Source organism: Ursus arctos, unplaced genomic scaffold (genome assembly GCF_023065955.2).
Source record: "Ursus arctos isolate Adak ecotype North America unplaced genomic scaffold, UrsArc2.0 scaffold_5, whole genome shotgun sequence".
Lineage (NCBI taxonomy): Eukaryota > Metazoa > Chordata > Mammalia > Carnivora > Ursidae > Ursus > Ursus arctos.
In genome coordinates this window covers 39,898,511-39,912,691 of record NW_026623067.1, presented here as the reverse complement: position 1 = coordinate 39,912,691, position 14,181 = coordinate 39,898,511, and the positions used below count along the sequence as shown (strand labels likewise).

Below are 14,181 nucleotides of genomic sequence, written 5' to 3'. Positions count from 1 at the left end.
GCAGAGCTACAGGAAGGCTGGACTCCTGCTGGGAAACCAAGTGAAAGGTTTGAGCAGAAGCAACACAGGAACACATGGAACAAGAGAGGGAAGCACCGTCATCAACTGCAAGGTCCTCTTGAAAAGCCAGATAGTCAGTATTGAGCTGAGTGTGAAGTGCAGAAGAAGGCATGTCTGGGGCAACATGGCCATATACCTTTGAAATAATCCAATTAACCTATCGAATTTGAGTGACTATTCACATAAAGAAAGTGGCACTGTGGAATTGAGATTAGGAGACTGAGCTAAGGGTCTGGCTCAGTCTGTCAGCCTTCAGCCTTCAAACAGCTGGAGAAGCAGTGGGAGGGCAGCATTTCTGTAAACAAGCTAATCTTTTTAGAGCTAAGTAGGCAGTGACATTTATTATTTAAAACTTGCAACTTGGAAGAGATCGGCTCCCACTAGAAAAGGCTGCCCTTCCCTCACTCTCTTGCACTGGACTGGAGTTTCCTCTCTGACAAGTTCTCAGCTCTCTAACCATCCCTCAGGTGGGACCATAGGACAACAGCAGCCTTGGCGGAAAAGAAGCCACTTCTTGGCTTCTTCTCCTGATTCCTACTGGAGCTCATTTCAAAGGAGAATAAATCCATTCTCACAGAGCCTCTGGGGAGGAAATCTCACAGCTGCAGTCAAAGGCAGGGCAAGCAAGAGGACTCGGGGAAGGAGGAGACGGATATGCACTGAGGTGGCACAGCAGGCTGCAGAAAGCAGGGTAGGAGGAGGGGTTCTTGCCCAGTGCAGAGTCCTGTTCTTCGCAATGAGAAAGGGGGCAGAGCCATGACAGGTATCAGTGGTCTAGATTATTGGCACTGGCGTATGATCAGCAAAGCAGCTTAGGGAACAACAAACCATACTTCCTTCTTCTCTAGTATTCCAACATCTTCACCCTCCCCTTCTCTAGTAGGCAAGAATTTGGACAATTAGAGAAAACTCAGTATCACTGATGTATATTCCTAACATTCTATGAACAAACCCAGGGCAAATCCCTTGATGGCCCCAGGATCCCCAGTAAGAAGCCCATAGTGGTCCCGGGGTCCTGGGATCGAGCCCCGCATCAGGCTCCCTGCTCTGCTGGGAACCTGCTTCTTCCTCTCCCTCTCCCCCTGCTTGTGTTCCCTCTCTCGCTGGCTGTCTCTCTCTCTGTCAAATAAATAAATAAAATCTTAAAAAAAAAAAAAAAAACCAAAAAACTGGATCTTCGTGAAACACCACATATGATGGTAAGTATCAGCTGGATTAAAATCCTCAACATGGAAGACAGAATCATGAAGCCAATGAAACAAAACGCAGGTGCACATCTTTGTGACGTAGGTCAGAAAGGCCTTCTTTAAAACACAACTTGAAAATCACAAACCAGAAGGTGAAAATTTTAAAGAAAAAATGCTTCAATATATAAGAGGGCTTTACATTCAAGTAAGAATACGACGCATAATATTAATAGATGACAAGATGGGAAAATGTACTTAATATGTCTACAGCTAACAAGGGATGAATATCTAAAACATAGAAGAAACTTTACAAATTATTAAGAAAAAAATGGCAAATAAAGAGAACCATGAGCAAAGGACATGAACAGGCGATCAAAAGAAGGGGAAACCCAGTCAATAGGCATAGGAAGAGATGCTCAAACATACTAATTATCAGCCAGATACAAATCAAAACAATAACGAGCTATTGTATTTATATGACTGACAAAAAAATTAGAACGCTGAGTAAAGGAAAAGTTGGCAGAAATGAAGAAATCCTTGTGTAGGGCTGATGGGACTGTGGACAGGCCAGAGAACTACTCTCTCAAACTAAGTATACTCACACCCTTTAATGAGCCAACAATTCTCCTAATGGGTATATTCCAAAGAAATTCTCACACAGGGAGATGTACAAGCTGTACGAATATGTTCATTGTGGTGCTGTTAGTGATGAGGAGCTGGAGGCATGAGGAGATAGAGTGTGTAGCTCTGTAGAAATAGATACACAATGTTATACACCATGGAGGGTGCAGCGGACAGAAGCCACAGTCTAGAAGCAGACAGAGGAATCAGGATGGCTCCCAACACAATGTTGAGGGAGCAAAGAAAGAGAACAAGACATACCATCATGGTAGATAAAACACACAACATTGCTCAAAAATACACTTTAGTGTACACATTAGAATGGTGGTCTATATAGGAGGCAAGAAACAGGATCTGGGAAAAGAATTAAAAGCAAAGAAATAAAGAAATTAATCAATCAATCAATGAAGGGAGGGGCCTGTGATGACCCAGGCCACAAACTGGGTAGTATGATTAATTCAACCCCTCTACACCTGAGATTCAGAGACTAGAAAAGAAGACAGGAAAAAGGCTCTACAAAGAAATTTGCGTTTATTTATCTGCTGCCATCCTCTCCCTGACAACTGGGCCATTCGGAAAATACCAGCAGCTGACAGGCATTATTTATGGACCTGCCTGAAACCCCACAGGCACTGTATGCCCTGAGAGGAACTTCAAGATCAAAGCAACAAATTCAGAAATTTCCCCAAAGGAATTTCCTTTTCCTACCTGCCCCTTCAAAACACTCCAGCTCTGGAATAAAATGGTGGCATTCAAACGCCCATGAAAACATTTTCTAGAAAGGAAAAGGCTAGACATTTAGAATTTGGATATTCAAGGCAAAAAGAGCAGTGACACACTCTGAAATTCCTGTCAGACTGACTTCCCTCAAAAACAGTTTCGAGGCTGGTATAAACAGACGGTTGCAGAACAATCAGACCCTGGACAACAGTGCCACCTGTGGTGGCAGACGAGCCCCACTGGGCGGGTGTGGAGGGAAAATGAAAATTATTTCGCTCCACAGACATGGAAAGTTCAACCACGTCAGAAGGGAGAGGGAGCTAAGGCATTATATGATGTGAAAATGGGGTCCCAATGCCAGAGGAGGTGAGAAAGGATCAATCCAGAACCCTACTCTGGTTTTGCCAGCTTGGAAACAGAATATCTTTTGGAATAATACTTTAAAAAATTGTTTCTATCCAAACCACTCCTGGAAAAATGGCCAATGTTTTAACCCATCGTTTTTCTCTCCGGTTTCCTAAATGAAAGGGTAAGCAATTGAAAAATCATTAGACACTCCAGGCAGCCAGCTCTCTATGCTCTGTGAATAATGGGGTGCCAAAAGCAAACTGTTGCAAGGGTCTGTGTTCTCCAAAATGGAACTTTTTGTATTGCTCTTTTCTCCAGGAGGTAGACTATCCTTGTGGTTAACAGTAGAGCTTCTAGAGCTAGAATTCAGATTAAATTGTACCGCCTCAGTTTACTAACCTCAATTTCCTAATACACAAAGTAGATCAAAAGTACCTATCTCATACAGTGTTTCAAGTATGAATTAAGCTCATATGCATAAAACATCCTTAAACATAGTAAGTGGTGAATAAATGTTATCTATTAACAGCAATGATTTTTAAATATATACTCACTGCAGACAAAGCAAAGCATGGAGAAGTATTTAAAACAGAAGGTGAGTCCCTCCCAATAATCCACACTCCATCCACATTACAATTTCATGATCAAGGTTTTTCCAGACTTTTGTCTATCAATATACCTAGAGAAGTCAAATATTTTACTAAGAACATTGCTCTGTAACCTGATTTTTTTAAACCTCAATTAACAATACACTGTAAGGGGCGCCTGGGTGGCTCTGTCGGTTAAACGTCTGCCTCCAGCTCAGGTCATGATCTCAGGGTCCTGGGATGGAGCCCTGCATCAGCCTCCCTGCTCAGCGGGGAGCCTGCTTTTCCCTCTCCCTCTGCAGCTCCCCCTGCTTGTGCTCTCTTTTTCTCTAATTAAAACAAAACAACAACAACAACAAACCCAAAAACAACAACAAAAACAATATACTGTGGGCATCATTTCCACAAATGTACCGAGATCGCCCTTGTTCTTTTTAAAGACTACACAGTACCTTGATATGTTTTAAGATTTTATTTATTTGAGAGAGAGAATGCAAGCAGGGAGGAGCAGAAGGAGAGAGAGAATCTCAAGCAGACTCTGCATGGAGCGCAGAGACCAACACAGGTCTCAATCCCAGGACCCTGAGATCATGACCTGGGCCAACACCAAGAGTCAGGCACTCAACCGACTGACCACCAGGTGCCCCATACCTTGATATTTTTAATTAACTTCCTATTGCACATCTAATTGTTTCCCTCTGTTATTATCACCAATGCTCCAGTGCACTTCTTTGTTGCACAAACATTTTTGTACTCTGGCCTATTTCTTTAGGACAAATTGCTGGGTCAAAGGATATTGGCTTCCAATACATATTCCCCAAAGGCCCTACAGAATGGTATGATCAGATTCAGATGGCATGCCCGCCCAGAGAATCAGGGTCATCTTTAAAATCTATTGGCACTTAAGCAGAGAGGAGAAGGTTTATCACAAGTCACAAGCAATCTTCTAGTTGGTAGTCACTCATATGAATGTCATCCCCCAGAGTTCTTGGGTCCTTCATTATAGAATAATGTGTTCCAGGCTAGAGCATGGCATGGACATGTTATTTAAACCTGCTTGGCCATCTATCCTCTCTTGTTCTTGTGGGTTCCCTGATTTCCCACTGGAAAACTACACTGCTCCCATTTTATGCAATACTCTTAAAACCGTCAGGAACAGTGTGTTGTTTTCCCCTGCGTCGGCCTAAGCCAGCCCAACCTGTTGTTATATTCCTGGGAATCTGAATCTTCAGAAAAGTGAGGCAAGTACTAAAAAACAGTTTAGAGCTTTATCATCCTGCAAATATTATTCAGAAGACCCTTTCTTATTGGTTCCTGGGACTTCAGAGCTGGTGTGCTTTCAAGCCTGGCTCTTCAGCTCTTCCTACCTTACAGTGAGTTACTTGACAGCCTTCCATAGTCCTTCATTTTTTTTTTTTTTTTAAAGATTTTATTTATTTATGTGACAGACAGCCAGCGAGAGAGGGAACACAGCAGGGGAGTGGGAGAGGAAGAAGCAGGCTCCCAGCGGAGGAGCCTGATGTGGGGCTCGATCCTATAACGCCGGGATCACGCCCTGAGCCGAAGGCAGACGCTTAACGACTGCGCTACCCAGGCGCCCCTTTAGTCCTTCATTTTTATTACTGTGGTTTTTGCTCTTGTTATTTTAGAATAAGTTAGCCAGACTTGATTTCAGATACACTAAAACAATCCCACCTGAGGATACAGGGGGGTGGGGGGAGCACTTGTTTCCTTGAATGTTTACTTGAAAAAAATTTTCCTTATTCAATTCTTGAAGGGAAAAGAAAAAAAAAAACTTTTTCCCTCTTCTAAAGGCCTCTTAACCTACCAATAGCAACCATTCCAAATTACTTAATATTTTATATAAAACCCCTGGTCAAAATCTGTATTTTGGAAAGAATGAAAGGAAAATCTCTGTCCTTTAATGGATTAAACACACACAAAAATACCTCATCCTTTTGTCCACATGGAGAAGCGCTGTTTTACTGATTTTTTTTTTTACATCACTGGTATTCATGATACGGCCCATTGAATGTTTCTCCAAGTGGATTTTACAAAGCAAATCCGAGGCAAAGGGACAGGATTTCCTCTGCACTCTTGTAAGCAACCTGGAAGGAATTGGTTCATACTCCTATGCACCAAGGACATCATCAGCCCTGACACTAGCAGTAGCTTTTCATTTTAATCCCATCGTCTTTACAAGGTTACAGGTGCCCTTGGAAATTATGATTAACCAGAGTGCTCAGAGCTAGCAGGAAATGTGCTGTATATTCTACAGAGGCTGCCCAGAGTCATTCTCATCAAAGAGGAATATTATTACAGAGTTCACCATCTCTGCTCTTTCCTCTCCAAAAAGGTAACAAAGAACACACAGTTACTAAGCGATCACTAAGATAGTTGTTGCCTATCCAGTCCTTTGAACAAGACTGTGTTCTGGCTTTCCCCTAGGACAAGGTTCTTGGGAAGCTGCGTGGTACTCGATTAAGTGGCTTTTAAGTGGTTACTGAAGCTACATTCTCAAGACCTAGGGTTAACTGAGATAATATATATGAAAATGCTTTGTCAAGTGTGAAGGGTTATATAATACAAGGTGTCATCACAGCCTTGCCAGTCAGGCTCACTGAAATGTCCTGGAGCCACTGACATGGTAGTCAGGATGGAAGCAACTGACTACACCAGGGAAATGGGGCAGACCCAATATGCCCACAGCACCCCCTGATGGTTCTTCCCCAGAGGAGCAACTTTGAAAGCTTAATCCCAACCCCAGCTGTAGGAAATTATCCAAGGGACATACTTACTCCCTTCGCTCTGACTGTCTTTGTTCGAATTGTAGACCTGGAGAACAGAAATAAACATTTACTTGTGTGAATTTTATACCACCCTCCAGGCTCACTGAATAAAGTCATTACCTCCCCCCTTTCCTTCATTTATCCTATAAAACGGAAGGCAATTTCTGACCCCAAACATGAATCTTCTCTAAAATCATCTACTTCCCAGTATTTACTTCAGGTATTCCCAAGTGTGTATACATCAGAATAACCTGTGGAACTTTACTGTAAAAAAAGATACTCTTCAAAAAAAAAAAAAAAAAAAACCCTTATGTGTATATTTAAATTAAAAAGAAGAAAAGTTTTAAACAGTTACAATCATTAAGCACTTACTGTGCACCAAGCAACGCGCTGAGCAATTCACATGAATGATCTCAAATTATCTACACACCAATTCTACTGAGTAGGAACTCATCGCTGTATTCCAGATGGAGAATGTGAGACTTAGGTTAGCTAATGTCTCACAGCGAGTAAATGGCAGAGTCAGGACAAAGATACGTTATAAACTGTTAAGGGTTAACACTGGGGAATGGAACCATCACATTCTACCTTATATGGTTTTGAAATTTTAAAGTTGTAAGGAAAATATGTTACTTGTACAATGTAAACCCCTTATTTACAGAAATCATAAAAGGGAAAGTGCTCCAATAGAGAAAAAAGAGAAAATACCCCAATATAAAACACACAATGACATACTGCAAGAGTCCGCAACCTTCTTCTGTGAAGAGCCAAGCAGTAAATATTTTAGGCTTTGTGGGCCAAGAAGCAAAATCAATATTACGTAGATACTTGTTTAACAAGAGAGAAAATGAATTTGCCCAAATTTTTGGTTGACAAAATTTAAAACACAGCAATTTTTTGAAATACAGGTATAATATTCCTCACAGGTAAAAATCCCTTTTAGAGTTCCAAGCGTCTCTTTTCAGAGATGCTTGGCTCGGTTCCTCTAGAGGTTAAGTAAGTGGTTCTCAACCAAGAGTGGCCATCAGAATCATCTGGAATCTCTCTTCCAAGGAGCATAAGTTTTTGAAATGCAGATTCACCAATCAAAAGAATGGGGTTTTATTTGTTTGTTGGTTTTACATAAGGAGGTTAACATTTGGCTTAATTAGGGTTCAAAGTTAGTATTTCCTATCAAATCAATTGCAAATGTTCATCTATAAATGCCATGTTGAGCTCACAGGTTATACAAAAAGCAGGTGGTATGCTGATTTGGTCTGTAGAGCAGTTTGTCAATCCCTGATATGGTGACATTAGTAAGTAAGATAAACCCTCTGCTTTAAGGGGAAAAAAACCACATAGTTTTCCAAATCTTTCTTTGATGATTATGAGTCTATATCTATATCTGTGAAAAGGCATAGGATAAAGCTGGCCATCAGAAGTATGTATCTATTTATTCCAAGTGATTCTGATGGCTACTCTTGGCCAAGGAACCACTTATTTAAACCTCTAGAGGCAGTGAGCCAAGCAACTCTAAAAAGAGAGTCATGAAATCCTACAAGCGATTTCTACCTGCTAACAAGTGTGGGTGGGAATGGCTGGTCAAGAGCTTTCCAATTTGGCCCCTCAGTTGCCTTGTGTCATTGGGTAAGGCTCTCACCCAGTCTGAGCTTTTACTGCCTCATCTGTAAATTGAAGGAGTTGGCCAAGAAGGTTTTGAATAACCAAATTCTAAGTAAGACAAATCACTCCATTTCATTATTATTGATTTCCTAAAGAAGACTAAAGAGGCACAGCCACTATTTAGAAGTCAGGAGGATGAGGATTAAAGGGTTTCTGTACTTGAGGCAAAGCCATAAGTTTTTATGCTTAAAAGTTCTAGAGATGACAGGTCAAAAGACTGTGATCCTGACACACAGCCTTTTGGAGGGAGGAAGACCAGTGCCAGTGGCAATCAGTGCATAGTAGAGAAGGGAGGCAGAGGGGCAGCAATGTGATCCTGCAGGATGCTGTGACCTGTGAGTGAAACAGGTAGCCTCATAACAGCTAGGACCAGCAACTCATGTTGAATGGTGTTCACTAACCTTGGAAAGCTGGGTAAGACACGGGCAAGGGAAGAGACCCTACTTTGTCAAGTTTTTTTTTTTTTTTTCCAGCGTCCCTGATCAATTCATTCTATTAAATTAAAACATTCTCAGAGAAGCTTGCTCCTATTAAAAATGGCAAAATCCAGAAAGAAAAACAAAATGCAAGACTTTTAGCTCTCCTTTACTAAGAGGAGAATTTGCACCAAAGTACTTTCTTTCAAGGTTTCCTGGGTCTCAGGAAGCCCTTGCCTGCAACACCCAAGCTTTCGCCAAGTTGGAGAGGCGTGATCAATGAGCCAAAGGTGCCAGAAACATGTGCTGCCCGATATTCTGAGACCAGGCCATTCATCTCTGTCTAGTTTGGTAAATGAGCCAAAGAGAATGAGTTCTGAAATAAAGCTAACAAACCATGCCCGCCAGAACTGTGTGACTACATGGCCCAACAAGGAAGGCCCAGGGTGGGCGAGCAGCCTCACCACCACAAAGGCCAGATGGCAGCACAGTAATAGCACTAAGTGGGAATGGCTTTGTTTAACTTAACAAGTAGCACACACATCACTGAATCCTTTTAACCACCTTATGGTGTAAGTACTAGCATTGTTCCCATTTCGCAGATGTGAAACCTGAGGCCCAGAGAGGTTACACAGTTTGTCCAAGAACAGAGAGCCAGTGAGAAGCTTCTTATTCTATCTTGCCTCTACAGGGAGGTTACAATACTCTTTTACTTTCCAAGCAGTAGGAAATGCGCACTACTACCGGGCAAAACCAGTAGTCTATAGGTTCATAAGTACCTCCCATACTGGCCGAAGCCAAGGGCATGCAATTCACCCTTGAAAAATGGTCAGTCTCTTCTGGGGAAATCTTTTTTTTAATTATTATTCAAATATAACTAACATGCATTGTTATATTAGTTTTAGGGGAAATCTTCTACAGCTCTCATGGTTGCCCACTAGTGTAATACTGAAGTACAGAGGCGAGGACAACTTTCTGAAATAAGAGATCTCTTTGGCCATGGCTTCTGTCTTATGACTGATCAGGAGAATTATCTCAGGTTTACAAGCTTTCAAGTAAGCTTCTCAAGAGCTTTGTCTTGAAAGGATAGAACATAACTGTCCTGGATTAATTCAAGGGGACACGAGTCACTAAACAGTCCCTGAATTACGGCTCCTATGAAGACTCATTCAGTTAATATGCTTACTCCCCTCACTTACCATCTCCAAACCTTAATCACGCCACCTGTAAAATGAGGATATTAACATTCCCTACCTCTTAGGGGTGTTGTGAAAATTAAATGAGATAATAGATATAAAACATTTAACACAAAGCAGAGAATACCGATTCCATGTCCCACTTAGAGTTCCATAAAGATGAAATTTCACCACCACCATTTTCATCCTCCTTGTTAATTCTCTTCACCCTTATCCCCTCTGGAATAAAAGGCTAAGGATGGGAATGTAGTTTGACGGATCCAGTAACAATGGGCTCATTAGCATTTTAATTTAACCAACTGAAACTAATTAGGGGACTAAGGGCAAGGAAGAGAAAGAACCATCCAAAGCCAACTTACAGAGCAATGGGTTCTCAATTTCTTTTAGAACAGCAGTCAAAAACAAAAGTAACCACCTACCACCAACCACTTTTTCACCAATTATGTGACACGCACCATACTAAGCACTGAGATGAATTATTTTATTTCATCCGGAAGCCTATAGGGTACTAGCACTGCCTCTGCTTCACAGCACTAGGGAGGTTAAATAACTTTCCAAAGATTACAAAGCCAACAAGTGGCAGAGTGCTCTAGACCAGCCATGCTCAACCACAACTTCATGCAACTTCCCCCACTCAGTCCCACTTCCTAGCGGGGGGGGGGGGGGGGGGGGGGACCAAACTCTTGGCAATTAACAAAGAACTCAAAAGAAGCTAAGCAGTAATTAAAGTGGCAACAACGCAACCATTATGTAAGAACAAAATTTCCACCCAATTTAAACATAACAGTAATTCCACAAAGTTCCAATTAATACAAGCATAGCAGTAATTGAAAACCACAACCAGCTTGAGACACTTCAGGATGCCCAAAAAACATCCTTCCCTGAAACTCTGAGCACACACACAGGGGACTGGCCAGCATTGCCAAGGACTATATGGCAGACAGACTTCTTAGTAGAGTACCACATTCCAATACTTGTCAAACTCTATTAACAGGCTAAATTTAGAAACTTCAAGTGACACTCCTGAGAAGTTACTAGTAAGACAACCTTGGTCTGTGGAATGCCACTCAGTAGTGGACATGCATTTTTAGATCAAGGGGAGACCCTCTTGTCACAGTGGGCCACAAGCTACACTTGGAAAAGCTTTGAGAAGGAACTGTTTGAATCTTAAGCTTGGAGAGAGAAAACCAGTTTGAACACCATGAGATAAAGAAAGATGTGTTTCAACTCTAGGGGCCAGAGCTCTGGAGCCAGGTATTGGCTCCTCCTCCTCCTTCCATTCGAAGTGTGCCTCTCATCATCACAGCCTGATGCGCTGGAGAGAAGGGAAGTAAAATGGCTGCTGCTGCTTTTCTGTTTCTCACCTAGCAACACTCCCTTCGGCTCGCCCCCCCTTCCACCACTACCAGTATCGCATTTGCTGGCTTAGGGAGGTAGAGTCTCTTGAAAGTGAAGCCAGTCAATAATGTTCTGATGGCTCTTTCTGATGACTTATTCCTGAACAAATGTGAAAACCTTGCTCTTGCACCCTCCAGAATTTCTCATAAAGAGGGCTCGGTGACTAGAATATAGCAGGCCACTCAATAAGTATTGACTGGATGAATAGTTTTTGAGAAGAAGAATAAAGGAGACACTGAATTTTTTTTTTCTTTGTAAATCCCCATGTTGGAGTTGATGAGGACAACGCCCTGACCAGAGAGAAAAGGTAAGCCAGATCTATCATTGCTGAGTGACTGTATGTCGTTCCTCCAAATAGCTGGAATGCTCCAGGAATCTCTCCATTAGAGAAGAATGAAAAGGTACAATTCAGGCCTTATTATGAGGCAATATAAAGCAGATTTCAATTACTTGGCTTAACTCAAGGCTGTCAAAATCCCTCACAGACCATTTATTTTCTCTGCTCAGTGTCAGTTTGACACCCAACAGGTTGTCAATAAATTGTTGCTAATAGTTTCAGAGGCTCTGGGGTCACCAGGAAGTTGTGAAATGCGAACCAAGGAAAGGGTTACTATACCTCATGGTACTGAGTCTCCCCCTCCCCTATACAGAAGAGCCACCTCAGGTGCAGGCAGTCTCTTGGAAAATGGCCCTGTAAAGAGTGACCAAGTGGCTGTGCTCCTGAAGTCAACTGGAGAGAGAATCTGTTGACCGCTCAAGCCTTGTTGGATACCAACACACCGGCATACCAGTGAATACAAACTACTTGCTATTCAACATGATTATGACAATGATGATGGGAAAATATGCTTTCCTTCCCATTTGTTCACGCATTTCCGGCTGCTTTGTACCTAAGGGTATAAAGGGCTTACTTCTTGCATAATTCCTCAGTCATACTGGGGGAAAACAAAGCGCTCTAGACACCTGCTACTTCTACACTCTTAGCACCCACGTTCCACATGCACACCATCCTCATTCTCTTTGTGGAGTCACCACAACCAGTTTATCAAGTCTATCACTATCGTATTCCTTAAATCTATTCCTCATCCCCATTTCTTCTTCTACTGCCCTCAGCCAGGTTTGGACCACTTGTTGGCACCCTGGCATTGGCCTTCTACCTAGTCTTGCTGGCTCTGCTCTTTGCACTGAAGAAAAGCCATCAAGAGATCACAATACTAGTCTTCAAATACTCAAAGCACTATCATATGGAAGAATGGCAAGACTCACTATTCTGAACAGAGATGAAGGTCAGGGTGGAGTCCTAGGATGGCAGATTTCAGAAGGATACAAATAACTGACAGTTAAGAGTCCACAAAAGCAGGGAAACTGGCCAAATGTCATTCTGACATATAAGACTAGCTCCATTTCATCTAGAAAGTGGCCCTGGGCATTTCCGGGCTGACAAATGCAGTTCATTTGAGGTTTAATTATTGTGATCCTATCTTCTCACCTGTACAAGCTGTCAGGGGATTCCAGGATGGGGGAAATGGCCCAGCATCAGGTGAAGCAGGGTGATAGACAGGGAGTGCTGTGGCCCCAGAGAGTTGGAGTTAAAGCCTTGTTCTACCACATTTTAGCTATGTGCCTTTACATGGCAATTTAACATTTCTGAGTATGTTTTCTTTTTTTGTTAAGATTTTGTTTTTATTTACTTATTTGAGAGAGAGAGAGCAGGGGGAGGGGCAGAGGGAGAGAGAAAGGCAGAGAATCTCCAGCAGACTCCCGGCTGAGTGCAGAGCCCGACGTGAGGCTCAATCTCACAACCCTGAGATCATGACCTGAGCCACCCAGGTGCCCCCTGAGTGTATTTTCTTATTATAAAGTAGAGCTAAGCAATAATACCTCAAGGGGGTCTTGGGAGAACTAAAATAGCCTCACAGCTCCTGCAAGTACTCAAAAATGCTATTTCCCTTTCTGCTACCTCCACAAAGATGTTCTAACTGATTTCATGGCTGTAGCCCCCCCTATTGCTTTGGCCTCTCATTGCTCTGACAGTCTGTTCTACGCAGTTTAATACTTCAAAATACAATTTCCTATTTTCCATTATTACTAATTTCCAAATAAATCCCTTATGACCAGTTCTGTCTTACATTTCTAGGGGGTCTGCCTGGCATGTAACACAATGCTGGGCATATGTGGTTAGCGTCTAAGAAGTCACTCCTGATTGAAGGACAAAGGAGCATAAGACAAAGGATGAAACTTCCTTCAGTCATTCTTAGTAGGTCGGAAGTGGGCCCTAAGGACGTTGATGAGGAAATTATCCTTAGAGTGACGCTTTCACATTCTGAGTGTCGCTGACACTTAATGCACTTCCTGTGAGAAATTCCAATTTAAGACGATAGAATTTTAAGGGACAAGGTGAAACCGGTCCTCCTGGAGCAGGTAGGTGGTCGGACACACCCAGATATGCAGTCAAGGAGTAGGCCAACTATTTTAGCTTGTTTCTGGTCCTGGTGAACTAAGCCTGAGTGCAGTGTTTCTGGAGTTACCACCACTGAGTGTTGAGAGTGCTCCTGCTCCTCCACAGCACTGTGATCTGCCTGTTATATAAACACTGTTGCCATAGTTATAATTCGGGAAGCTTTGGTGTTTGACCTCAAGAAAAATTCAACCTCAAATCAGGATAACACTGACTCTCTAGACCGACAATACACCATCAGAGGGTAAGACCTGCCAAATTCCTTCAAGCTTCTAGAAGGAACTACTGTATTTTGGGTAACAAGCGAGCAACAAGAAGAGGAAACGCTGCAACATTATGCAATTTCCTTGCATTTCATATTCAGAAATCCTGAAAACCCCTATAAGCAACTTCCCTAGCTTTCAGCCAAGATCAGAGTCACAGCCAATATAAACAAACCTGGACGCAAAAGAGGAAAAATGCAACCTAAGTAATGTCCAAGTAAGAAGAGTATTTCAGGAAAATTTTAAGGGCAACAGAAAAAAAAACACAAGCTCACTTGATAGCAAATGCACAACATTAAGTAGATGGCATATGAGCTGACACGTATGTAGGATGTGGTCAGATCACAGTGCGAGGAGTCTTCTGGCTTTAACATTTCCTGGCTTCACACTGACGTAACATTAAAAAGTGGGTATGAACACACTAGCCCATCAGCATGATGCTTCTACCTCCCCAATTGCCAGACAAAAATTGTAAT

At 42.3% G+C, this 14,181-nt stretch overlaps 1 protein-coding gene across 4 annotated transcripts in view; it reads right to left on the bottom strand.

The window, feature by feature from the left end:
- ARHGAP26 (Rho GTPase activating protein 26) overlaps nucleotides 1-14,181 on the bottom strand; it is a 414,131-nt gene that overhangs the window by 189,567 nt on the left and 210,383 nt on the right. For all 4 annotated transcript variants that reach the window (XM_026499014.4, XM_026499015.4, XM_057306962.1 and 1 more), the window contains one exon: nucleotides 6,322-6,358. In XM_026499014.4, the coding sequence (XP_026354799.1) occupies nucleotides 6,322-6,358 (37 nt within the window). The remainder of the gene's footprint in view (nucleotides 1-6,321; nucleotides 6,359-14,181) is intronic.